Source organism: Magnusiomyces paraingens (genome assembly GCF_902498895.1).
Source record: "Magnusiomyces paraingens strain CBS 517.90 genome assembly, contig: contig2, whole genome shotgun sequence".
Taxonomy (NCBI): Eukaryota; Fungi; Ascomycota; class Dipodascomycetes; order Dipodascales; family Dipodascaceae; genus Magnusiomyces; species Magnusiomyces paraingens.
Genome location: NW_022474068.1, coordinates 1,497,994 through 1,523,625, shown reverse-complemented (window position 1 = coordinate 1,523,625; position 25,632 = coordinate 1,497,994). Strand labels below are relative to the sequence as shown.

At 41.4% G+C, this 25,632-nt stretch overlaps 11 protein-coding genes across 11 annotated transcripts; 7 read left to right on the top strand and 4 right to left on the bottom strand.

Moving 5' to 3' along the window:
* Positions 1 to 303: 303 nt before the first annotated feature.
* On the top strand, positions 304 to 2,406 carry SAPINGB_P002216 (uncharacterized protein; the record flags this gene model as incomplete). The annotated part of the gene is made up of 1 exon (XM_031996935.1): positions 304 to 2,406. The coding sequence occupies one exon, from the start codon at positions 304 to 306 to the stop codon at positions 2,404 to 2,406; it is 2,103 nt and encodes a 700-aa protein (XP_031852826.1).
* Positions 2,407 to 2,556: 150 nt separating this feature from the next.
* SAPINGB_P002215 (uncharacterized protein) lies at positions 2,557 to 3,692 on the bottom strand (the record flags this gene model as incomplete). Its single annotated transcript, XM_031996934.1, has 2 exons — positions 2,557 to 3,476; positions 3,662 to 3,692. The coding sequence occupies 2 exons, from the start codon at positions 3,690 to 3,692 to the stop codon at positions 2,557 to 2,559; spliced, it is 951 nt and encodes a 316-aa protein (XP_031852825.1).
* A 1,089-nt stretch (positions 3,693 to 4,781) lies between these two features.
* SAPINGB_P002214 (uncharacterized protein) lies at positions 4,782 to 7,794 on the top strand (the record flags this gene model as incomplete). The annotated part of the gene is made up of 3 exons (XM_031996933.1): positions 4,782 to 4,785; positions 4,929 to 4,945; positions 5,290 to 7,794. 3 exons carry the CDS (start codon positions 4,782 to 4,784, stop codon positions 7,792 to 7,794), a joined length of 2,526 nt encoding a protein of 841 aa, XP_031852824.1.
* A 247-nt stretch (positions 7,795 to 8,041) lies between these two features.
* Positions 8,042 to 8,641, top strand: SAPINGB_P002213 (uncharacterized protein; the record flags this gene model as incomplete). The annotated part of the gene is made up of 1 exon (XM_031996932.1): positions 8,042 to 8,641. The coding sequence occupies one exon, from the start codon at positions 8,042 to 8,044 to the stop codon at positions 8,639 to 8,641; it is 600 nt and encodes a 199-aa protein (XP_031852823.1).
* Positions 8,642 to 9,662: 1,021 nt separating this feature from the next.
* On the bottom strand, positions 9,663 to 11,762 carry SAPINGB_P002212 (uncharacterized protein; the record flags this gene model as incomplete). Its single annotated transcript, XM_031996931.1, has 1 exon — positions 9,663 to 11,762. The coding sequence occupies one exon, from the start codon at positions 11,760 to 11,762 to the stop codon at positions 9,663 to 9,665; it is 2,100 nt and encodes a 699-aa protein (XP_031852822.1).
* A 243-nt stretch (positions 11,763 to 12,005) lies between these two features.
* SAPINGB_P002211 (uncharacterized protein) lies at positions 12,006 to 13,691 on the top strand (the record flags this gene model as incomplete). Its single annotated transcript, XM_031996930.1, has 2 exons — positions 12,006 to 12,046; positions 12,155 to 13,691. The coding sequence occupies 2 exons, from the start codon at positions 12,006 to 12,008 to the stop codon at positions 13,689 to 13,691; spliced, it is 1,578 nt and encodes a 525-aa protein (XP_031852821.1).
* Positions 13,692 to 13,781: 90 nt separating this feature from the next.
* Positions 13,782 to 14,207, bottom strand: SAPINGB_P002210 (mitochondrial 54S ribosomal protein mL43; the record flags this gene model as incomplete). The annotated part of the gene is made up of 1 exon (XM_031996929.1): positions 13,782 to 14,207. One exon carries the CDS (start codon positions 14,205 to 14,207, stop codon positions 13,782 to 13,784), a length of 426 nt encoding a protein of 141 aa, XP_031852820.1.
* A 1,041-nt stretch (positions 14,208 to 15,248) lies between these two features.
* SAPINGB_P002209 (uncharacterized protein) lies at positions 15,249 to 15,920 on the top strand (the record flags this gene model as incomplete). The annotated part of the gene is made up of 1 exon (XM_031996928.1): positions 15,249 to 15,920. The coding sequence occupies one exon, from the start codon at positions 15,249 to 15,251 to the stop codon at positions 15,918 to 15,920; it is 672 nt and encodes a 223-aa protein (XP_031852819.1).
* An 874-nt stretch (positions 15,921 to 16,794) lies between these two features.
* SAPINGB_P002208 (uncharacterized protein) lies at positions 16,795 to 17,985 on the bottom strand (the record flags this gene model as incomplete). Its single annotated transcript, XM_031996927.1, has 1 exon — positions 16,795 to 17,985. One exon carries the CDS (start codon positions 17,983 to 17,985, stop codon positions 16,795 to 16,797), a length of 1,191 nt encoding a protein of 396 aa, XP_031852818.1.
* A 702-nt stretch (positions 17,986 to 18,687) lies between these two features.
* On the top strand, positions 18,688 to 20,920 carry SAPINGB_P002207 (uncharacterized protein; the record flags this gene model as incomplete). Its single annotated transcript, XM_031996926.1, has 3 exons — positions 18,688 to 18,967; positions 19,095 to 19,213; positions 19,268 to 20,920. The coding sequence occupies 3 exons, from the start codon at positions 18,688 to 18,690 to the stop codon at positions 20,918 to 20,920; spliced, it is 2,052 nt and encodes a 683-aa protein (XP_031852817.1).
* An 818-nt stretch (positions 20,921 to 21,738) lies between these two features.
* On the top strand, positions 21,739 to 25,620 carry SAPINGB_P002206 (uncharacterized protein; the record flags this gene model as incomplete). Its single annotated transcript, XM_031996925.1, has 3 exons — positions 21,739 to 21,780; positions 21,836 to 21,977; positions 22,025 to 25,620. The coding sequence occupies 3 exons, from the start codon at positions 21,739 to 21,741 to the stop codon at positions 25,618 to 25,620; spliced, it is 3,780 nt and encodes a 1,259-aa protein (XP_031852816.1).
* Between the last annotated feature and the right edge of the window lie 12 nt (positions 25,621 to 25,632).

The window sequence follows — 25,632 nt, the reverse complement described above, 5'->3', positions numbered from 1 at the left end:
GTGGTCCAGCGCGAAAGTAGGCAAAATGTGTGACATGACAATATTTTTCAGTACGGCTAATCATGTGATTTGTTACTGTTTTTTTTATTTTTTTTTTGGCTAAGAATTTATTCTGCACCTCCAAAATTTTTCTGGCTCGCAGGCTGGTAGAGTAAAAAATAATTCAAACACAAGTATAAATAAAAACAACAACAACAACAATAACAACTGCCAAAAGTTGCTATCACCATTTTACATATTCTATCACCCCGCATCTATTTTTTTTTTTGGCTGATGGCTTTTGGGTATTAACCTTGATTAATCATGTCATTTGAAAACTCGCCGTTTGCCGCGTCTTTATACCAGGCAGGCACGCCTAAACGTCAAATCATACACCCTGTCGACACGTCATCGACGTCTTTTTTACAATCCCCAGACTCATCCTTCATGGGGTCTTATAATACGCCTGTACCGCAAAACTATCGAATGAACTTGCAGCCTAGCAATTTTAAGTTGGGAATCAGCAGTGGAGCAGTCAGCAGCAACAGCATTGGTGCCACCAGTGGTAGCAACAGTGGTAATAACTTAGGCAGCTCTTTGACTAACACATCTTCGATTGGATTATCAACGCCCAGCAACAGAATTGTTAGACCTCTTTTTAATACACCAGTGCCTGGGAAAGCTTCGCCACTTAAAACTTCATCTGGTATAGCTCCACCTATTGTATCGACCTCTGGAAGCTCCTATTTTACCAGTTCTGTAGAACCTCGTCCTTTGGCTTTGCGATCCCCGGCACCAAAATCAGCAGGGTCGACTACATCTACATCGACAAACACTGCAGAACCATCTAAAAAGAATGCTTTATCTAAGGATTCAACTAAAGTAGAGCCTGTGGAAGCGGGTACACACATCCCCACTGGGTCATGGGAGAGCTCTGTAACGCGTAAGATACGTGGTCGGGTCGTCAACACAGAGCTTGCCACCAAGAATTTGCTTGTTAATCTTCTGCTTTTAATTGCTGTGCGATTTTTTATTCACATTGCATTTAACCAAACTGCTGGCAAAGAAGCTGCGGCCGCGGCTTCTGCAGTATCGCATCACTATCATCATGCGCGCTCTGGTTTGAGCAGCAGTGGTGGTAGTGGCGGCAGTGGCAACGGTGGTAGTAACCAACAAAATTATAGACAATCTGCTTCATCGTCTGTGGCTGCTGCTGCTGCTGCTGCTGCCAACTCTGCATGCTCTACATCACTTTCAGAGTGGTTTGCTCAGTACATTCCATACGAGTATCATTGGGCTTTTTTTATTGTGGCCCGTGCGTCGCGGTACCTGGTGCACGGGACTCAACTGTTGCTATTGTACAACATTGTGGTCAATGGCTATATTATCTTTTTCCCATTTGCACGACAAATTGAGGATGTGAAGGTTACGGAATCGCAGCGACAACTTCTTGATCTGCCACAATCACCTCATCCTACATCGTCAAGTTCAGCTGGTGGTAGCAAAAGCCAATCTCGTCCAGATTCTGTGCCCTTATACAAGAAATCGACTTTGCATCAGCGGTCATATGCAGGCCGCCCGTCATCTTCGTCATCATCATCATCTTCTTCTTCTTCTTCTTCTTATTCTTCTGCCACTTCGTCATCTTCTGTTGTATCTTCTTCTGTGTCGCCATTTGTTTCACCAAGTAAGTCAGATCCCTCCTCTGCACAAAATGCATCAACTTTATCTCCAGTTCGAGCACCTGCACTTTCCGGGCCTACTCCACTTCTTGGATCACCATTAAAAGCACATTTGATGAGTATGTCTCCGCAAAGTAAAACTAAACAACAGAGTAACAAAAACAATGCAGTAGTTCCTGTCCCTGAGAATATTGAGCAGGCCCTACCAGCTTTACAACCTAACCAACAACCCTTTTTGCCTGGATCTTCGTGTTTCTCCCTCTTTGGCACACCTGCATCGCCACTTGCTGATTTGAAGAAGAAAATCAATAGTCCGCCTGCGTCGCATTTCCCTTCATCGAACTCAGTTACCTCACGTTTGAACTTTGGATTAACATCAGGATCTGCCAGCTCTGTAGGAAACAGTACTGTGAGCTCTGGTCTTGCTACTGGCAATGCTAATCTGAATAAAGATTTGCGACGAAAGTCAATGGTTGCAGCTGCATCGTCTGCTGGAAGTTCAGGTTCTGTTTCTGCGCTTGCTACAAATACCACAAACAGTCTTGTGGGCAACTCTAGTAGCATTAAAAGCTCTGGGAGTAATATCAGTAGCGGGGTCACGTCTTTAGCGCCAGGCTCACTTTTGAGTGCGGCGACTCCGATACAAAGTTTCACATCGCCGAAATCGCCAACATTTGACGTGACTGGCCGGTTCAAGTACCTAGCCAACACACCGAACCGGCACCGAGCTGTACGAGATATTTAGAAAAAACTTTAATAAAAGAGGAGATTACTTTTCAAGAAAAAAAAAAAAAAGTGATTTTTTTCTAAAATCTAAATTTTTTTTAAAAAAAAACTACTATCTGTAATAAAGAAGCCTAATGAAAAATTAACGCATAGGATTTGCATCAATAATTTACTCCCAGTAGCCGGGGTGAAGCCAGTTAAGATTGGCCTTGAGAGTGGGGTCAATGCCACCGTGGGAGGTGGAAACAGAGTACTTGATGGAACCCTTGAGAGAAACACCAAGCTTCTCGGCCTTGATTTCCTCCTCAAGCTTGGGGATAAGAGCTGTAATGAACTTGTTTGCGTTTTCACCATTGGCCTTGAGGTTACCGACAACAGTCTCGACAGTGACGGGTTCCTCATCCTCGCGCCAGGCATCGTAGTCGGTAGACATGCAAATCATCTGGTAAGCAATTTCAGCCTCCTTGGCAAGCTTGGCTTCAGGGAGAGCAGACATGTTGATGACAGAGCCGTTCCAAGAACGGTAAAGGACGGATTCTGCGCGAGTGGAAAAGGCAGGGCCCTCCATGCAGATGAGAACGACGTCCTTGTTATCATTGGTCTCCTTGGTGTGAAGAATGGCACCACTGTTGAGGACAGGGGTACGAGATTTGGCAAAGCTCGAGATGGTCTTGTTGAGTTCGAGATCAAAAGGTTCGCCAAAGCCAACGTGGCCGACAAAGCCTGTACCGAAGAAAGAGGAAGGTCTGAGACCCTTAGTGCGATCAATGATTTGGTTAGGAACGACAAAGTCGCGGGGACGGATTTTTTCCTGGAGAGAGCCAACAGCGGAAAAGGCGACAATGACGCGGACACCGAGCTTCTTCAAAGCAGCAATGTTTGCGCGAGCTGGGACGTCGGTGGGGGTATATTCGTGGTGATAACCGTGGCGGGCCAAGAAGGCGATGGGAAAGCCGGAGGGGGTTCGGGAGATGGTGATAGGGGAAGAAGGCTTGCCCCAAGGAGTTTCGACGGTAATACGGGCAACGGGAGTGAGGGAGTCCATGTGGTAAAGGCCGGTACCGCCAATGACACCGAGAAGGACGGGTTCTACATAAGAAGAGGTATATCTAGGGATTAGTCCAATGTGTCTCATGGTGGCATATATGTGGTGGTATTAGGTATTGTATAGAATAGAATAGAAGAGTTTTGTTGATGGTGAAAAACTCTCTCCTCGTATATACCAAAGAGAATTGGAATTTGAAGAGAAAAAAAAATTAAAAATAAAAACGTACCATCAAAAGTGTGAGCGAGTTCAGCAGCCATTTTGTAGTATCTACAGGTATTTAAAAAAAAAGTCTATAATAGAAGGTGGATTATTAAAAGTTTGGATGATTAAAATGGGAAGAAGAAAGGAATTGGAAATGAGTTTGGGGAGTGATAAATATAAAATTTTATTATAATTATTATATAGGGAATTGAAAAAAAAAAAAAAAAAAATGACACAAAATTTTTTACTACCATCAGACCTAATATAGTGGTGATCTCTGTGGCTTACATATACAACTGAAGGTTTCATCATATCCAAGAATTATCTTAAATCATAGGCGATTATGTTGTTGTTGTTGTTTTTTCTTAATTTTATTTTATTTTTTTTTATTTTTGATTTGAAGCATCTTCCATGTGAAAAATTGAAAAATAATGATCGTGCCAGAATCGAATATGAGCCATGTGTCGCACACGAGCATCACAGATTGGCTCTGAAATGCACACGATCATGATTTTGTCCGGATCCGTTAAGACAACCAAAATTAAAAAATAAAATAAAATAAAATAAAAACGTTTTCAGACACAGAAATATATAAGAGCTTATATAAGCGGTAAATCTGAAGCCTTACCAACGGTAAATTTTAATTTTTATATGGAATTGTTTGAATTTATTATTATGGAAGTTATTTAAAAGCTTTATGTTTGTTTTTTTATTTAAAAAAACTTATTAAAACAGGACCAATCACTAGCGATGACTGGACAAGTTTGTCAGCTAAAAAAAAAAAAGTAGGCGGCTGATGTTGTAATGTGCTTGTAGCATAGCAGTCACAGCAGAAAAAGCTGTTGATGCGGCGCATAGCTGGTAACAACATTTACGGGTAAGAAACAACCCTAACCTGTATTAACTGTTACAACACTTACTAAAAAATAAAAAAAAAATTTTTATCTACAAGGTATGACGGTGGGTGACTAGTTGTAACAATAAAAAAAATATTAAATTTTGATAAAAATTTTTTTTTTCTTGACTTCTTCTCCTCTTTTTTTTTTTTTTTTCCTTTTTTTTTTTCTCCTCTTCACAACCATTCCTTTTTGTTTGTGAATCATAACCTGAAGGAGTTTGTCGTAAGGACCTAAAAATATTTCAAAATGGGTATGTCCTTTTCTACTAATCTGCTTTTTAAGTCTCAAAATCATTTCTAGCTTTTGTTTCGAATTTGGATGGATTTGTTTTTTTTTTTTTTGAGATTTGATGTTTTTTTTTTTAACTCAATTGCTAACATTATGTCTTTTTAGTTAACTTCACTATTGATGTAAGTTTTTTCTTCTCTCCAATTCTACACATTTGTGACTTTCTGAACATTGGTCTACATGATAGAAATGGTTTAGCTGATGCTGTTCTTTGTTTGAAAATATGATACTGGTTGATAGGTTTGAAAGCAGCTTTCTTTTATAATTAAGCACTGGCCACAAGAAAAATTTTTTTTTAGTTACCCTTGCCTCTTTAAATCAACAGTTAGTCAGCATTTGCTTTCTCTGGACACAGTAACTTTCAAACCTATCTCAGTACTTTTCATCATGCGCCACATCAGCACTTGCCTCCTTTGGTATTTTATATATACACTGTTGATTGTGATTCTAACGTTTTTATTTATAGCAAATCCGTGCCCTCATGGACAAGGTTACCAATGTCCGTAACATGTCTGTCATTGCCCACGTCGATCACGGCAAGTCTACCCTGACCGACTCCCTTGTTCAGCGTGCTGGTATTATTTCCGCCGCCAAGGCTGGTGAGGCTCGTTTCACTGATACGAGAAAGGACGAGCAGGAACGTGGTATCACTATCAAGTCCACTGCCATCTCTCTTTACGCTGAGATGAACGAGGAGGAGATTAAGGAAGTTAAGCAAAAGACTCAAGGCAACCAGTTCTTGATTAACCTCATTGACTCCCCCGGTCACGTTGACTTCTCTTCTGAGGTCACTGCCGCTCTCCGTGTCACTGACGGTGCTCTTGTCGTTGTCGACACCATTGACGGTGTCTGTGTTCAAACCGAGACTGTCTTGAGACAGGCTCTTGGTGAGAGAATTAAGCCCGTTGTTGTCATCAACAAGGTCGACCGTGCTCTTCTCGAGCTCCAGGTCACCCAGGAGGATCTTTACCAGACCTTTGCCAGAACCATTGAGAGTGTTAACGTCGTCATTGCCACCTACTGCGACGACTCTCTTGGTGATGTCCAGGTTTTCCCCCAGAAGGGTACCGTGGCTTTCGCCTCTGCCCTCCACGGTTGGGCTTTCACCATCCGTCAGTTCGCTATCAGATATGCCAAGAAGTTTGGTGTTGACCGTGAAAAGATGATGAACAGACTTTGGGGTGACAACTTTTTCAACCCTAAGACTAAGAAGTGGACCACCAAGGACACTGTTGATGGCAAGAAGCTTGACCGTGCTTTCAACACCTTCATTCTTGACCCCATTTACAAGATTTTTGCTGCTGTCATGAACTTCAAGAAGGATGAGGTTGAGGCTCTTTGCAAGAAGCTCGACATTGTTCTTAAGAGCGAAGAGAAGGAGCTTGAGGGTAAGGCTCTTCTCAAGGTTGTCATGAGAAAGTTCCTTCCCGCTGCTGACGCTCTCCTTGAGATGATTGTCATCCACCTTCCTTCCCCCGTCACTGCTCAGGCTTACCGTGCCGAGCTCCTTTACGAAGGTCCTTCTGATGATGCCGCTGCTCTTTCCATCAAGGCTTGCGACCCCAACGCTGACCTCATGCTTTACGTTTCCAAGATGGTTCCTACCTCTGATAAGGGTCGTTTCTACGCTTTTGGCCGTGTCTTTGCTGGTACCGTCCGCTCCGGTCTTAAGGTCCGCATCCAGGGTCCTAACTACGTTCCTGGCAAGAAGGATGACCTTTTCATCAAGGCTATCCAGCGTACTGTTCTTATGATGGGACGTTTCGTCGAGCCCATTGATGACTGCCCTGCTGGTAACATTGTTGGTCTTGTCGGTATTGACCAGTTCTTGCTCAAGTCTGGTACTCTTACCACCAACGAGAACGCCCACAACCTTAAGGTTATGAAGTTCTCCGTTTCCCCCGTCGTCCAGGTTGCCGTTGAGGTTAAGAACGCTGCTGACTTGCCCAAGCTTGTCGAGGGTCTTAAGCGTCTTTCCAAGTCCGACCCCTGCGTTCTTACCACCATGTCTCCTTCCGGTGAGCACATTGTTGCTTGCTCTGGTGAACTCCATCTTGAGATTTGCTTGAAGGATCTCGAGGAGGACCACGCCGGTGTTCCCATCAGAGTTTCTGAGCCCGTTGTCTCTTACCGTGAGACCGTCTCTGAAGAGTCCTCCATTGAGGCTCTTTCCAAGTCCCCCAACAAGCACAACCGTATCTACACCAAGGCTCTCCCCATGGAGGAAGAACTCTCCTTGGCTATTGAGAGCGGTGAGGTTAACCCCCGTGACGATTTCAAGGCTCGTGCCCGTGTTCTTGCTGATAAGTTCAGCTGGGACGTTGCTGATGCCAGAAGAATTTGGTGTTTCGGTCCTGATGGCACTGGTGCTAACTTGGTTGTTGACCAGACCAAGGCCGTCCAGTACCTGCACGAAATTAAGGACTCTGTCGTTGCTGCCTTCCAGTGGGCTACCAAGGAGGGTCCCATGCTCGGTGAGAACATGCGTTCCGTCAGAATTAACATTCTTGATGTTACTCTCCACCCCGATGCTATCCACAGAGGTGGCGGTCAGATCATCCCTACCATGAGACGTTCTACTTACGCTGCTTTCCTCCTCGCCCAGCCCCGTATCCAGGAACCCGTTTTCCTTGTCGAGATCACCTGTCCTCAGGATGCTTGCGGTGGTGTCTACTCCACCCTTAACACCAGAAGAGGTATTGTCTTCAACGAGGAGCCCCGTGCTGGTACTCCTCTTGTTGTCATCAAGGCTTACCTTCCTGTCAATGAGTCTTTCGGTTTCACTACTGATCTCCGTGCCCAGACTGGTGGTCAGGCCTTCCCCCAGATGGTCTTCGACCACTGGGAGGCTAGAGCTGAGGACCCCTTGGAGGCTGGTTCCAAGACCAACGAGATTGTCAAGAAGGGCAGACTTAGACGTGGTTATAATGAGCAGATTCCTGACTACACTGAGTACTACGATAAGCTTTAAGCAGTTTCTTGCAGACATGGTATTTTTATGTAATTTTTGTTTAAAAAATGAATGGAAAAAAATTGTATTTAAAATTTGGAATTTTTATTTTTAATTTTTTATTTTTGTTGTGCTTAACCTATTTAAATTTTTTCATTCCTCTGTTATAGTTTCCTCATCCTTGTTACTTCACATACCATCACGTACCATAACATACCATCACCTCAGAACAACATCGTTACTTGAGTCTTTTACACTTGAACTAAAAATGTTTCCCAGATTCTTTTTGAGATCCTCTATGTCCAATTTTTTCCGCGCGGGTGCGACAAAGTCACCCTTGCGTAGAACTTTTATTATAGGCGCCACAGCAGGGTTTGCTGTTTCTGCTATTGTGCCACCAGCGCTTAGTCTCTGGAAACAGTACCGGGTGCCAATTCGCAACGATTCTCCCGCCACCACTACACAATCTCTTTTCCCCACTGTTTCTGTTTTGAACGTTGATTCTGGGGCTTTGAATGGAAACAACGGTACGGAAACTACTGCTGCAACTAATGGGTCTAAAGGTGGATTGCAACGGGTTCTTGTGTATGAGCAACTGACGTTGGGATCCATGACTGGAGCACTTGCAGGTTACGTGCTGGGAAAACTGTCCAAGGCACTTGTTGTTTTATTCATTTCCGGATACTTGGCTTCACAATTTTTGTACTCGAGAGGAATTGAAATCCCAGGACTTACTGCTTCGCATTTGTCGCAAGTGGTTGTTGCTTGGGGTCGTGAGAAAATGTCTCTTAAGGAACTTGTTATGAACCAGCCTTCATTTAAGGTTTCTTTTGTGACTGCGTTTTTGGTTGCTGCTGCTTACGCCTGAGCATTTTTCTTAGCAATGAAATCTTACGAATGATATATATATATGTATATATATAGAGCTTATTATTAACGTATATACATTATATTAAGCCTTAAAATGATATTTCATGTACAGAGTGTTCACAATTGATGAAAAATTTGTCTTGTGAGCGCTTGTTCTTACACTCCGCTTGGAAAAAACCCACCTGGTGGGCGGTCATTTGGCCATTGGCTGGGATGGAATAGCCTTGTCGGGGGATGTTGAGGGGAAGAATGAAATCATTGCTGTTCTCCACATTTATATAAATGTCATAAGTATTAAGATACAAGTATTAAATGGTATATATTAAAATACAATAACCAAGTCGAAAGTTGAAAGTCTTTTATTAGCCACCTCCTACGATACGGCTTTCTTTGAGCAACATATAGGCAGCAACATAGGCAGCAGCAAAAGCAAAAGCAGCAATGGTTAACCTCCTGGCCTTTTTTTTTTTGTTTTTTGTTTTTATTCCCTTTATAAACATACAATAATACTTTTTTTTTTTCCTTTATGATAACTTGATCTTGATGATAAAAAATGAAAAAAAATATTTTAAAGCTTGCAATTTGAAAAAAAAGGCAGGAGGAAGAATCAAATGATATTAGATGTTTTGCCACTCTCCAACTACAAAAAAAAAAAAAAAAAAAAAAGAAACTCCATTTGTGCATATTTACATTCATCTTTTCATTCAGAGACATTTCACATCTCTCTTAACCGTTGGCATGAACCCGAAAACCATATCGGGGGAATTATCCGATCTATTCTTTTTCCTTTATTCTTAAAAACAAACAGTCATTTTGGATCTACAGATAATGGTGATGGCATTTTTTTCAAAAAAAAAAAAAAAAGAAAGAAACAATGAAACCAAAAAAAAGATAACATTAAAATACTGTCTTTTGCAGTCCGTGTGCGGTATTCTCTAATTAAAAAAAAATAAGGTATCAAAAAAGCGGATATAGAAGAAAAACAACAAGTACACCACATCATAATCGGTAATCAGTAATCATGGTGAGTGCTGTTGTGGGCCACTCGAAGTATGCACAGATTGTGAACTATCGCTGCCACTACTGCTTCCCACTCGAGGAGCCCCCCAAAGGGACCCAAATAACCGCCCAAGAGCACCTCCATGGCCAGCGTCCTGCGCTGTCTCGTGACTTATTCTTGTGCTACCAGTTTCTCGTCCAATGCTCCGACTATGGCGGTGCCGAATTTGATTTTGTTGTTGCTGCTGCTGCTGCTGCTGCTGACGACGCCTGCGCCGTTCTCTTCGCTCAGCTGCAGTTTCAGTAGCTATACCAAGCCGCCCAGTCTCGCGCAAGGGCTCCGGGCCTAGCGGGTCAATGGGCTTGGGCGCATACAGATCGCGCTTGCACATGGGACAGCAGGCACGGCGCGACAAAAGCCACGGACCAATACACTCATCATGGAAAATGTGGCCGCACGAAAGTACGCGCACAGAATCTTCAGGAGTCATGTCGTCAATGCACACCGCGCATGTCGACAAGTCGTTATCTACAACCGTGACATTGTTTCCAGATTTGGTTGTTGCAATTGTTGTGGTTGTATTTTTTGTTGAGGCTGAATTGCCAGCTATTGTGTTGTGATCACCAATGTGATGGCTAGAATCAGACTCCTCGTCAGAAGAACACGAAAGAGTTGAAACACTAAGGTTTCCATCGTCCTCGTCTTGTCCAAGATTGGGATGATCGTCCCACATGGGGTTCCATCCACTAACATTTGGTGTTGAGTGTCTTACAAAGTCAGGTCGTAGTGCAACACGACGCGTCGTCAAAGCAGGTGCAGGCATAGGCACAAAAGCTGGGCCCAACTCCGTACTGCGACTGCGTGCGTGCAGTCGGGAATGGCGGTGCGCCGACAGGTCTTGGGGAGCTATGCGGGGTCCGTGTGAACGGTTTCGCTTGTCTTCACCCAAAGGCTTATCGTCATCTTCTTCACCATTACCTAAATTCCATTCATCCAAAACCACCCCATGGGACCTGCCTCGCGACGTGGTTGTAGAAGCAGCCAAAGATGATGATGAGGGCCGGATACCCAGCGACTCAAGAAAAGACCGCCGTTTATTCGCAGACTTGTCGACGGCATCGAGACTGCGCGTACTGCCATTACTTGCGAAAATAAGACTGAGATGTTTACTGTGGTGACCTCTCCAAGATAATGGAAGCGGCAGCGATTGTTGGTTGTTGGTGTCCGTTTTGAGCGGGTTGTCAATGTCATTGTCCTCCTCGTCATCTACTCCAGTGGCTGTGATGACGACATTGCCCTTTTTGGTACTAGCCGGGGACGAGGCAGCCGAAGACGTAGCAGACGAGGCAGCAGAGCACGCAGTCGATGAAGACGACGATAATTCTGTGGCCATAGAAGGAGACTCTTGCAACATTGAACCAGCGTTTTCTCGATCAGCCTTGTTGTTGTTGCTGCGGCTGCTGCTGCTGCCATTGCTTACAGTGGAGCCTTGTTGCAGAGCATCAGTGGGACTTACTGGATTTTTTGCACCACCAATCAAGGTTTCTTGGAAATTTTGTGCGGGTTTGTCTTCTTTGTAGAGTTGACTCGTAAGAATGGCGTCGCAGAACTTCATTGCGGGGTACCGTGCATCCATTTGTTCTTGAGTCATGAGCTTCTTTTCGCGTCGGGTTCTGCGTCCTTGCGCACGAGCCTGTTGCATTGCACGACGCGCTCCGCTTGCTCCCACATTATAAGGGTACGCATTTTGCGATACAAACATGAGAGACCCATCGGTTGAATCTGTTGAGAGAGTGTGCCGGTGTTGGTACTGTTGTTGTTGTTGTTGTTGCATTGGGAACCCGCTTCCAGGACCCGGACCGCCGCCCATGACAATATTATCTGGAGACAACGGGCCATTAACATTGCCATTGATTTGGTACACGCCAGCATATTGTTGTGTTGTTGTGTCTCGCGGGTAAGATTCGTAGTCCATGTAGTCGCCAGTTGCTGCGAGTCTCCGGCGTCGGACGTAGTATCGAAGCCCGGAAATGGTGAAGATGAAGACAAAAACCACCCCTATGCCCATTGCAACATAGAAGAAGATTGACGAAGGGCCGGAGCCTCCATAGAAGGTCATATTGAGAGTTGGTTATACTGAATAAATGAGTGATTTAGACGGAATGGAGAGGAGGGGTTGAGACTTCTTAAATATTTTCTTTAGTATACAAAAAAAAAATAAATGACTGGAATGTTGAAAAAAAAAGAAGAAAAAAAAAATGTTTTTGGCGGTTTTTAATTTTTTAATTTTTTAATTTTTTTATTTCTTTTTATTTTTAGCCTTTTAGCCTTTTGGTGCATTCCACACAACGCATGATTCATAATGGGCACATCATCCGCATCAAAGTCCCCCATAAGACCAAGGTGCGTATCTGGCAGGCCGTCGTGGTGCCCGAAACCCGGTGTGCCGTCCGGTCAGTACAACCATATTTAAATACACAAAAATCCGCTAACTTTTTTCATCTATTTTAGGAGCATTAACGATGACGACGCGGACGAAATTACGCGTCGGAGACTTAAGCGGCAACGTCTATTTGAGCAGCTAAGTCACGAAACAAGCACGCAACAGGTACGTGACGAAGGTGGTACCCAAACCACCACCAGCCCAAGTAATAATCACCATCAGATACCCGAGGTTTCAGATAACAAGGACCCCGAGAATACAAAAGACAGCAGAAGTAAAGAAGTGAAGAAAAAGGAAAACTGCAATTTGCCTATTGATACCAGTACGTTGTTACCTGACAAGAAGGAGAATGAAAATAAAGAAGAAGAAGAAGAAGAAGAAGACAGCGATGACATGTTTGCTGATACCCCCCCACCTGAAAAACAACAGCTCAAGTTACAGAAGAAACAAGAAACATTGGACCAACTAGTAGTTGGAAAAAAACTTGCATTCAACTTGCTAGATAACTGGGACGATGCTGAAGGGTATTACCGAATCATCCCAGGCGAACTGCTGGACAACCGCTACTTGGTTTCTACAACGATGGGCAAAGGCACTTTTGCGTCAGTAGTACGTGCTACAGATAATGATGAAGATCACCGGCCTGTAGCCATCAAAATTATGCGTAACAATGATACAATTCTCAAGGCAGGACTACAAGAACTTGCACTACTTCAGAAGCTAAGAGACCCCACTAGCGACACAGCTGATGACCCAACTCGAACAAAACACGTTGTACAGTTGCTTTCGTCGTTTGACCATAAAGGCCACCTTTGCTTGGTATTCGAATACCTTGACGCAAATTTACGTGACGTGCTTCATAAGTTTGGTCGTAGTATAGGCATCAATTTGGCCGCAGTGCGAGCTTACGCTCGACAACTTTTACGTGGCCTAGACTCTTTGCGTCGTGCAGCTGTTATTCACTCAGACCTCAAGCCTGATAATATTCTAGTTACAGACTCTCATGCTGTTCTTAAAATCTGCGATCTGGGATCAGCAGTTCTTGCTGACAACCATCACAATGCTACAGGCACTGCTGATTGTTCCGTCGATTCGTCTCTTGTAGTCGCACCTTACCTTGCATCTCGGTTCTATCGCGCTCCAGAACTCATTCTTGGCCTTCCGCGGTATGACACGGCCATTGACATGTGGGCTGCAGGGTGCACACTTTTTGAAATGTACACGGGACAAGTTCTTTTCCCAGGTAAATCCAATAACGACATGCTGCGGCTCATGATGGCGGTGCGCGGAAAGTTCTCTAACAAGATGTTGCGCAAAGGTGCCTTTACTGGGATTTATTTCCATAAGAACCGGCTCGATGACTTCATCTCTACCTTAGGAATTGATCCTATCACAAACCAACCAATAACTAAAACAATTACAATCACAGGACATACACATGGACAAACTATCAAAGATAAACTTGCTGGACTCGAAGGCCCACCCGGGTCGCCTTCAGCAAGAATGCTGGACAAGTTTATTGATTTACTCAACCAAATGCTGGCATTAAATCCTGAAAAGCGTCCTACACCAGCCCAAACACTGGCTCATCCGTTCTTTGCGTAGTAAATGGTAACGATAGAAAAAAAACACAAAATATTTATATTCAGTCCTATGTACAGTAAATTAAAAAAAACATAAATCTCCCACCTTTGCTTAGATCTTGAACCGGTACTCCTTCTGGGCATGGACAGGCGACCAAACACCACGCACAGATTCGTTGATAGACTTAACGGGGTACTTGTACTTTTGCAGCTGTTGCTTACCGCTCGAGTCTCGCACCAGAGCAATCTTGCGGCGGATATCTGCGGCAGAAAGGTTACGGGCCGTCACAAACTTCTTATTGCCAGTCACGTATTCGCCAATGACAGACGGGTGACCGGACTTTTGCTGCACAACAAACTCAATCTTGGGGTTGGCAGCTGCAATCTGCTTGAGTTCCTTGCTCAGTAGCTCACGCATACCCTGAGAACTACCGCCCCAGTTGCAGTATTGCAGAGTGATCTTCTTGCATTGGAGAATAAAGGAACCGACACCGTTGCGGATCTGGGGCTGGAAGAAGGGGACTGCTTTCACGGGCATCTTTGAGGTCGTTGGGATGTGTGTGTGTGTGTTTGTATGTGTGAAGTGTTTGATGGTTGCAGCTGAGTGGACACAAAAATTTTTTTTCCACACAAACCACGACGGCCGGGTAACTATATTTATTAGAGTGCCCAAACATGCGGAAAAAAAAACACTTATTGTCGAGGAGTGAAAAATCATGATGGGAGCTTCAAGTCAAGTAGTAGATGCAAAAAATATATTCAGTTCATGTTAATAAAGAACTTTTATTCACCAAAACATACAATTGTGAATTGATTTTAATTTATTAAAATTCTTTTTTTTGAAGACCAAAATTAAGGAAGCCAATGTCACCAATATTCTTTATTGTGTTAAAGTATTTCACAATGTTAAAGCATCAACTCTTTAGAGTTTAGAGTTGTTTTTAAAATGTTTTGAACTTGAATGGTGAAGAAAAGAATAAAAGTTTTTATTTTGAAAAGAAATATTCCAGAATGAAATTCATTTATTTATTAACGTTTCAAACTTAGCTGAAACATTTCTCCTAAGTTATTCCTTTTCAATCTAAATCAAGGGGTCCCTAATATCTATCCAAGAACATCTTTCTGTTAGCCAATTTTTTTTGATTTTTATCTACAATAATTGATTATCAATTATGAGTACCATGTTGAAACACAGAATAAACATCTTAAGGTGACAAAAAACAGTTAAGAATCATACATACATATATATATGTATATATAATTTTTTATTTTAGTAATTTTAAAAGAATGTTTTTTTTGAGCATTTCAAGTAAAAAGACATAACATCTGCATTAAAAACAACTTGGATTATTATTTAATAATCAATTGTATTTTAGAAAGTTCAAGATCATTAACTCAATAAGTTGACATTAGAGGATATGATCAAAGACGTAATATTGAGGGGGGAGGGGATAAAATTAACCTCAAAGTCACATGACAAAAACGTGATAGCAAAATTTGCATTATAGGGCCATTTATCGAGAGGTTTCTGTTTGGTTGAGAAAGAAAAAAAAATACACCAACCACCAAACGACCAAATATGATTGCACGAAGACTTATAAACCCACGCCTACTGCTGAGCCGGCAAGCTTATGCCATCGGCTTGACCGTGCAAGCACGCACGTTAAAATCTATGAAGATCCGTCCGGAGATTCCTATGCGGCCAAAGCTTTCTCATGAAGAGACCGAGAGACTATCACAGGGAAACATTTCGGACTTTGACATTTTCCAGGACCTGCCTACCCCACTCAACACTATCGAGGTGGTTCTCAGTAACGGGTTCCGTTTAAAGTCTGGGGCTCATTTCCGATGCACAGACCCAGTTAACCACCCAAAGGCTTTGGTATTACTTTCCACAGAAACTTTTACGTTAGACCTTGGGAAGAGCGACAAGGGCTTAGCTGACCCAACGTCTGCAGAGAGTAAAATCCCAACCGCGGATGACCCGATCAAGGGTTTAGATACTGGATTTGTGGAAATCCATCACTCTGCGCTAGAGTTTTTGGAAGTGGTACATCCCAAGCCCGAAATGTTGGTTGTAGGGCTTGGTAAACGGTCACGCATGTTGCATCCAAATACCCGCAAGTATCTGACAGGACTTGGGATGCAAATAGAGTTATCAACTACGACAATTGCAGCTAATAACTTTGATCTACTAACTACTGAACGGCCAGGCCAAGTTGGTGCCCTGTTACTGGCACCCAATGTTTAGTAGTGTAAATAATAATTAGAAAATAAGAATAAAATAACCCGCTTTTATTTATTTTTTTTTTCTTTTTTTTTTTTTTAAAAATCTCAAGTTCTTAATAAGAATCGTCTAAAGATTTCCAATTTTTAAAGTGTTTTACATAATTATGTAATTTATAAATAAATTATTAAAAAAAAAAAACTTCTTTCTTTTTCTTTATATATATTCCCATATTATTTTGGGGAACACGAAATTGACTCGGAAAAAGCCACACCCGATGAAGCGGACCTGATTCCTAAAGCTACCTAAAATGGTTAATCTAATCCATCTAAACAAAGATGTTTCCCAAATCCAGAAGAAAAAAAATACGACGATGATGACCACCACTTTTTTTTTTCTACTCTTAAAGAAAAATTATAAAAAAAAATTGATTATATTATTCTCCACAATAGATTGCGTGTACTTTTTTTTTTTACAATACAAATGATCGATCGCGCGATGAGATGATAATCTACGTATTTTCAGGAAAAGCTTTAAAAATACTGGGCAAAGTTAAAGTAAACTATGATAATGGAGTTGGGAAAAGCTTTGATTTATAAAATGAAAGAAAAAAAAATTCAAAGGGATGAAAAAAATATATAAAACAGAAAAGATCTATATGGGAAACTAAAAAAGTCCCATGCGGGGCAGTAGCATCATCAATCATCCGACTAAAAACCTTCGCAAAAAGCCGCCAGCGTGGTTTTATTTACATAAATATATAATTTTTTTTTCATAATCTTGCATAGGCCTAAAGAATGTAAAAATTTATTATTAGTAATTATATCATTTTTCTCATTTTTCATTAATTAATTTTTTTACATATCTAAAACTTTTTTTTTTCATTCAAAAATTACAATTAAACAGCAGAAGTAGGAAGTGTAGGCTTACGAGTTGAAAGCTCAACACTATCTATAGGTTCAGTGGCTTCGTTACGATCATGGAAAGGATTTCCAGTCGCATTTGTGTTGGTAGAAAAAGTAGACTGGTTTGTCTGAACAGTGACCAGTGATGAGTCTTTAGGAAGATCTTTGCCTTTGGTAGCAGCATTTTGATTAGCCTTGTGGGCGTTCATAGCTTTCTTGCGCACCATGAACCAAAAGTACACAAGCACACACATAAGAATGACAAAAATAATAGGCACAACAATGGCTGCAGTAAGCGCACCCTTGCTAAGGCCGCCATTATCATCTTTGTTATTTGACGACTTGTTGTTGTCACTTGGAAGTCGGCTAATGACTGTTTCGGCATCACTGGCACTAGCAATAACACGAATGATAGGACCAGAAACAGTGCCAACCTTAGTAGAAATGGTGTTATCAGGAACTAAAGGCATGAGGTTTACAAACATGTAACCATTTGTGCCACGAATACGGTAGTCATCCAAGATAGTCAATGGGAAATAGCCATCAGCATTAGAAACCCAATCAGTAATGAAAACCTGGTCCTCATTGTTATCACTAGGAAGATAACGGGCGTAGATCTTGACAAACTTAATGTCATTGGGGCTTCCCCAATATGTAGGGTCCCAGGTCAACCAATATGTTTCGCCAACAATCATTTCAGTGCCGTTGCGTGGAGTGCAAAATGGGTAACCAGGAGGATTATTTGAAGAAGAGCCACTGTTGGCGGCAGGAACACGGTCACCAAAGCATCTAATAACAGGTGGAATAGCATTTGGTGTAGGATAAGATGTTGGGGCAGTCGGTGAGGTGGAATAGGTCTCGCCACCAGGAGTCACGATTGTGGGCGTAATAGCGATAGGAATACCGGAGTTATCTACCGAAACCCACGTGGTAGTCTTTGAATTGTCTGTAGTTGTAGGTGGTTGTGCAGATATGGTGACAGCATCAATAATAGTTTCAGTAACAAGTTCATACCCGCCGTTGGCCAAAGTTGAGGTCCACACAGAGTTACCGTTGATGGCTTGTTGAGCACGCTTTTCGAGAGAATATTGCTCGGGCGCATCTGTGATTTCAGGGTGCGGGGCTGGAAGAGCAGTAACCAGGGAAGCCAGTGCGATAGTAGTTGCAAAGCTAGTGAACTTCATATTTGTTTCTTTTTTATATTTGATGTTGAATTTTTTTGGTTTTTTTTTTTTTTTTTCAAAATTTAGAAAAAAAATAATAATCCCAAAAAACAATAGAAAAATAGATACAAAAGAAAAAAAAAATTAAAAGTTTAAAGGATTATCAGGATGTTTTTATATGAAGAAATCAGCGAAAAATTTACAGCCAAGACCCAAAATAAACGAGCAGTGCGAACTTTCGAGATCAGCTGCAGCCGAGTTGGGGAATATGATGGATTAGATAATACTCTTTGGTCTATTGGCTACAATAGAATTATTTCCTGATCAGGAAAATCACAAGGGACGGCACCGTATGAGATTTTTTAGATTTCTCATTTGCAGTTGATTGGCAGGTGACACATTTCCCTGGACTCCAAGATACCCCAAAAATTATATTACCATGAGTAACTTTTATTTATTATTAATAACAACAACTTACCCTTGGTGCTTTTTATTTTTATTTTTATTTTTATTTTTATTTTTTTTTTTTTTTTCAGAGATGTCCAAAAAAAAACCTCACCGCCAAAGAAAACCTAGCTCCACCGCTCCCCGCGTTCACTACCACCATCATTACCACCACTACCACCACTACCATCTCATCATCACCATTTGTCAACCTCCTATTTCATTTGCCTTCATCATATCCATCTATCCACCACCACCTCCTCATGCTACGTCCCCATCATGCCCCAATCGCAATCTACATTAGCTTCGTCTCCACCTTCTTCCAAGCTTTCTCACGGCTTGCGCCAGCAACTACACGCTGACCCACTTCCGGGTCAGCAACAACTTTACTCTGATGCACTGTCGCAGGGTCTTTCCCAGCAACAACCGCGTGGACCCTTTGCATCTAACGGCTCTACAGGAATTTCACAAGCTGGACCTATAAATGGCTCTGCTAATGGTTCTACTAATAACATTAACCTCAATAACACCAACAATAACAATTCTGCTATGCTTAAAAGTATGTGATTTGACGCGTGCATTTATGATTCGGAAATTTGCAATTTAGAAAAAAAACGAAATGACTTCCCCTTTTTATCATTTATCATTTATTTTTATTTAATATTTTCTAACAAAAATATACAAAGACCTTTCTCATGTTCCTTGCAAGTTCTTTCGCCAGGGCCAATGTCAAGCTGGTAATGGTTGCCCGTTCTCTCACTCTATCAGTTCCATTGAGCCCGCTCCTTGCAAGTATTTTCAAAAGGTGAGTCTTAAACCAAATTTACCATTTAGTTTATCTAATTTTTTTTTATTTTAGGGAAACTGCAAGTTTGGTATGAAGTGTGCACTTGCCCATATTCTCCCTGATGGTCGTATCCTCAACCCCAGATCTCTCCAAGCTCCTGGCCAGCAAAAGCAACAACAGCAACAGCAACAGCAACAGCAACAGCAACAGCAGCAACAACAACAGCCGCAGCAACTACAGCTTCGAACTGGTATGGGACTTTCAGACTCATTCCAGCAACAGCAAAACTTTTACCAGCCCGATTTAGGCCCTCCTATTTCTAATGTTAATGTCGTGGCCTCGTCTGGTCCCACTACTTCTGCCACCATCCGAAACATTTACATGTCGGCTGCCTCGATTTACTCAGGCACCCCAGAATACTCCCAATCACTGGCCTCTACCTCCTCCTTGTCTTCGTCTTTTCATCAACCATCTTCAGACTTTGTTCAGCCGGTTGCACCATCAACTCTTGGTGAAAATGGCCCTGTAATTGGTTCCGTACCCGTTATGCACCATCATAAGTCTGCTTCTTTCGTATCTACTGATTATATTCACGCGTCTCAACCCCAGCTTGTGGCTCCTCAGCCAGTCTCATCTTCTTTTACACCTGTAATTCCTCAAAACCAACCTATCAATAACTCATCTTCGCTTACCTCACCCTCAATAGTTTTCCAACAACGCTCATTTTCGACCACCGCTTACATCCCTGCTACTTCTACCTCATCATCTGGATTTGGCACCCCACCAACATCCATTTGGAATAAAAAGGTCCAACCCTCTCCGTCGATCTCTTCGCCTTTGAGGCCTAGCGCTATGTCTATGCTTATAAACTCTGTTGCAAACGTCAAAATTCAAGATGGTGCTTCCTCCTCTTCCCCAAATGCTAACGGTCATTACAGTGCACTTTTACATCAAGATGTTATTGCTGACAACGAGTGTGCCATTGACGATGGCGATGGTGATGGTCTGGAAGATTTTGTTCCTTCATCTTTGAGTGACTTACTTACTGACCAGGAACGTCGTCGTCGTGGCTCACGACCTTCAAGCACGAATAACCCTCTTTTGTCTTCCTCGCCTCACCTTCTTCATCCCCTTCACAATTACAATACACACTCAACTGACACCGGATTTCCTTCGTGGACAACCACTTCACCTCGCCTTCTTGCTCAACACCAAGCTCGTCGAGCTCTTGATGATGATTTGGCCGATACCCCTCCCCCTGTAAATGGTACGGGACACCACCTTCGTGCGTCTTTTTCACTTTCTAATGGTGAGCGTCTTTCTGGTGTTAATATTTCTAACGGCAACCACCCATCTGTTTCTTCAAATTACCCGGCTCCAATTGGTACCCCTGAGCGAGGTTCAGCCGCTGCCGGCTCTTACTTGAATTCTTACAAGAGTGCTGTGGAGACTCAAGGTGTAGTAGGTGCTCTCCCCGCAATTGGCACACCAGTTCATAGTGGTTTGCGACCAGGTCGCTCTCCCAGCGGGCTTGTGCCACCCCAGGCTCCTGGGTTTGGGTCTGCAGGCAAGACCCATCCAAACACAAGTCTGTTTGATGATGACATCAACAATACTCCTGAGGACGAGTTTGATGAGACACAATTTGCAATGGACGATGAAGTGGTAGACAAATCTTCTTCTACTACTACAAGCACCACTTCTGCAATGTTGATGCGAAGCTAAAAAAAAAAAAATAAAAAAAAAGAAAAAGTGAAATTCTATTAAAAATTGATTTTTTTTTGAAAAAGTTTAAAAGTTCTAAAATGATGAAAGATTGATTATTTTAAAAAAATAAAAAAGTTTGATAAAAAAATAACAATTAAAAAAAAATAAGATGAAAAACAAACAAAAGCAAAAGTAAATATTTTTTTTTGAAAAAAAAAACACCCTATTTGTATTTTATATATTTCTGTATAAAAATAATTTATATTATATGCAACTTGTCTTCTATTACTGAAACGAATTTCCGAATTTCCAAATTAAATTGAATGCTGAAATTAGCTATCAGGGGCAGGTTTAATTAACCTTTAAAATATTTTGGGTCAGATCTTTGAATAAATTAACAATGCAACGATATCGATGATGGATCGATTGACGTCAATATTATTATTATTATTTTTATTTTTATTTTTATTTAGATAGGCTTCTATTATTCCTAAAATGTATGATAACCCTAACCCCTGAGTAATACTTAACTTTGAATGATTTATTATGTTTTCGCTTATAAATCTTTTCAAAATCTATTTTTTGAAAGCTTAGCATTAAAAATTTAAATTAATAAAACAGTTATTCATAGGGTAAGGTTTAATTTAATTTAATTTAAAATATTTGTCATGATGACGTAATAAAGTATCTTTGAGGTAAGGGCAGGAGAATTCACCACAACCCACCTACTTTATTTTTTTTTTACAGTCACCACCAAAACATACCAACAACATTTCGATTTGACTAGCTTATGACATTTCCCACCTGATCTGGAAATTTTTATCTATATTTAAAAAATGTCGGAACCTGTAAATAAGCTTCCTTCTAATTTTTCAGAGGTATTCATTTTTAAAAAATAATAAAATCACATTTTGTACTAATAAAAATTTTTAGGATTGGTCATTTAAACCTGAATTTAAAAGTGGACCTAAGGATCTGCTACATTTAAATTCTTTTGCAAATGTTCCTAGTTTACCTGTTAATCTTCTTGATATTGCTAATATCACTGGTTTTGTGGTAGCTGCTGCAAATTCCAGTAAGTCATAATATTACTCTCCTTTATGTTTATTACTAACATTCTAGCCATTCATTTGTTTGACAAATCCACAATATATTCAGATCCAATTGAACCTATATCAACCGTAACTACATCCAGCACTGTGACCAATGTCTCATTTACTGCCGATGAAACTTCAATTCTTGTGACAACAGTTGAAAAGGAAGTTTTGTTATTTTCTTTTAATAAAACAGGACTTGGCGAAGCAAAGAACTTGGACAACACTATAGCTGAAGCTTTGGGGATTTATCCCCAGCCAAAGAATCCTAAAAAATTTGCATTGCTTTTGGCTAACGGCTTAGTAGTTCTTGGTGATATAAACGGATCATTATCTTACACGCCCCTTAATGATAGCAGTACACAAACCGCCACCGCGTTTTCATGGACGCCAGGTAATCATTCTTATTTTATTGCTGGACCTTCCGAATTAATCCAGTTTAAAGATAGTAAAAAATTACGCTCTTTTACATATCCACCTCTTCAAGACCAAAAAGTCATCTCTATCAATGCAGTTGATGAAAACTTGGTGCAAGTGGTCTTTACCGGAAGTAATGAGGTTTCTGTTTTTTTGGTTAAAATTAATGACGATGGATTTACATGGGAGAGTGCAGAAGTCGGAAACTGTTATGGAGATTTTGAACGTACTCCTTGCTGGTATGGAGTCGTTATGCGAAACTGGATTTCCGATCAAGCTTTTGCGCTAAACCACCCAAACAAGGCAAGCAAATATGTTTTTATTGTCGCATCCGCACAATCAGCGGACGTTGAAATATTCAATGAAAATGAGGTTTTATGTGCAGAAGAAGATTATCAAAAAGCCGCTTTGGATTTTTGCGACGATGGGGAACTTTCGCCTTTGGGTGTAGCTCTTGACTTTTCTTCTACAAAAAAGATTGAAGACGCTTATGCCGGAATGGAGGAATCTTATGAACCTCTTCCTATTTTGTGGCTGCTTGACAATCGGGGGATGATTTATCTTTGGCATATAGTTAACAAGCCCGCGATTGTTGAAAAGGCAATGTCACTTAATGGACTCTTACAAAGCTATAAAAAAGAATTTTATATTGAGCCAGGGACAGAGTCTAATGAGCCTTTTGAGCAAGCTAAGAATGAGAAACCAGAAGAAGAAAGTAAACACATTCAATTACCTAATGATTTATCATTTAAAAAAGAAGTACCTTCTATTGAGGATGATTTAAACAAGGATGAATTATTAAAATCTGCTACATCACCGTTACATGACAAAGAACCTGAACCATCTAGTTCATCAGTTGATAAATTTTCAACACCAACATTAACACCATCAGCATTTGCAAATCCAACTTTATTCAATAATACCAGTGGAACATCTTCTATTGGCTCAATCAATCAAACCCCTATATCATCTAGCCCCTTTGTGTCTAAATCACCTGTTGAGCCACCTGTTGAGCCTACCCCAGAGGTTGTTTATGGGACAGCAATTTCTACATCCAGCCCTTTTCAAAAACCGAAAATAGGTTCAGATACAAGCGGGAAAGGTACTGAGACTTTGCAAAAGCTTTCAAGCTCTTCACCATCAAACCCATTTTCTCTTTCAAATAACTTGCCTGTTTCTAATCCGTTTCAATCCCCTTCTTTTACTGACGCTATAAAACCCTCGATTCCATCAACTTCTAATGACAAAGTGGTAGGATCTTTGGATTTGTCTGGGCTTGCAGCTTCTATCTCAGGAATTCAATCAAATTCTCATTTTGATGACAGCGATGATGATATTTCATCAGAAGAATCGTCCATAAATTCATCTTTTGATTCGGAAATTGACCAGCCCAAATCCCTGACGTCTAAATGGGGAAATATTGGTGTAAAGTCAGATGAAAGGCCGTTAGAAACAAATTTCACCAAGAAAGAGAATGCCAAGGATGAAGAGTCGGAAGCGTTATTTGAAACCCCCCATTTAAACGATTTCACTGTATCATCAGAGTTAAATGAAGGGTCTTCTGAAAAGGGTTCTCCCTTGTTTCAAGATTCGGACCAAATTAATAAGGATGACTTGGATCGAGTGTCTGAGATGAGCAGCTTTTGTGAAGTTAACGAGCCTGGCTCGAGTTCTGAAAAGAGTGATTCCGTTGAACCTAATCCAGAATCCGAATCAGAGTTTAAATTTTCTACTAATTCTGAAACTGTGGATTCTAAGAGAATTGCAAAGTCTTCTGTCGAAACTGAAAATATTGAAAATATTGAAAACCCTCATATATCAGAAAAAACTGAAACTCCAGTGGAATTTGAAAAAACCGAAAATTTTGAGGAAATTCAACCTTCTGAACTTGATGACAAATCTGAAGATGTTAAGTCAAAAGAGCCCGAAAAGACCGAGCCAGAAGAACCTAAAGAGCCACCTAAATTGTTTACAGAAAAGTCTGTTGGACCCAGCATGCCACCGTCTCCTGAACTCCCCCCTGTTGTTACTGTTGATGCAGAGCTTCAGACAGAGGAGCCTCAACCTGATGTTGACGTCTCCGATTGTTGCTTTGATTCGGATGATTCGGATGATTTGGATACAGATGACGACTTAATAGCTCCAATAAACTTGGATCTGTTACCAATATACATTTCTCTGGATGGGCTCCAAGATATTGTTCCTTCGTTAAAATCAGTTTCATCATATGAAGAAGCTGAGATTTTGGGAATCTTTAACCAAATTAATTATCAGTTACGTATTCTCGCTGTAAACAGTAAGAGACTGGATGGGTATATTGATTCTAACAGAACCGAGGACTTTGAAGAAGATTATGAAGAAGATTCAGAGAATTACAGTGAATCTGAAAGCGAAACAACTGATGAAAGCGGGCTTGAAAACAGTCTTGAAAAGAAAAAAATTTGGCCAGACCCTTCTGAATGGACCCTTGAACAAAGTAGGTATCTCGTTGATGCTACCAAGGATGCAATATACGCTGTAAGACAGGTTTCTATTTATCAGGATATCAACATTAAGGATCTTTTACAGGATACACAAGAAACCGGTCGACGAGTATTTAGTGTTGGACTTGAGCTCCAAAGTCATGTGCAAACCGAGTGTGTGATTTCACAAGGACGGGCATTACCTTTACATGCGTCGGAAATGCAGCGAAAGTTACGGTTGGCCGTACAAGAGCTTAAAACATCGCTCAACAAGGTGGAAAGCAGTATTGTTGGGATGAAGGCGAGTGGTGGGTATGGGCAAGTAAGTGCAAGTAACCTGAGGCAACAGCTAAATGTTGTAGCACGGTGTGCACGCGACCGAGCGGCAACTGTTGCTCGCCTTGTTGAATGGTACTACAACCATGGCCAAGAGAAGGAAGAGTACGGAGACGGACGCTCACAACTAGCAATTGCGCCTGCGGAAGCAGTAAATGCTGAAATGCTCATGCTACAAAACAGACAAACAGCACCTGGAGAAGAAGGCGCTGGCGCTTTGCGAGTGTTACGTCACGCTCTGACTGGAAGTCGTCTTGATGCACTTTCTCGCCTGGGAACCACGGCAGATGTTATTGGTGTTCAACGGCGCATGGCTTCGCGATTGGCACTGAGTAATGTACTTCAGGCTCGGTCTGTAGATTCGTTGTACAATAAGCGACCACAGGAAGTTCGTGGTTTATGCCTGTAAAAAAAACTGAAA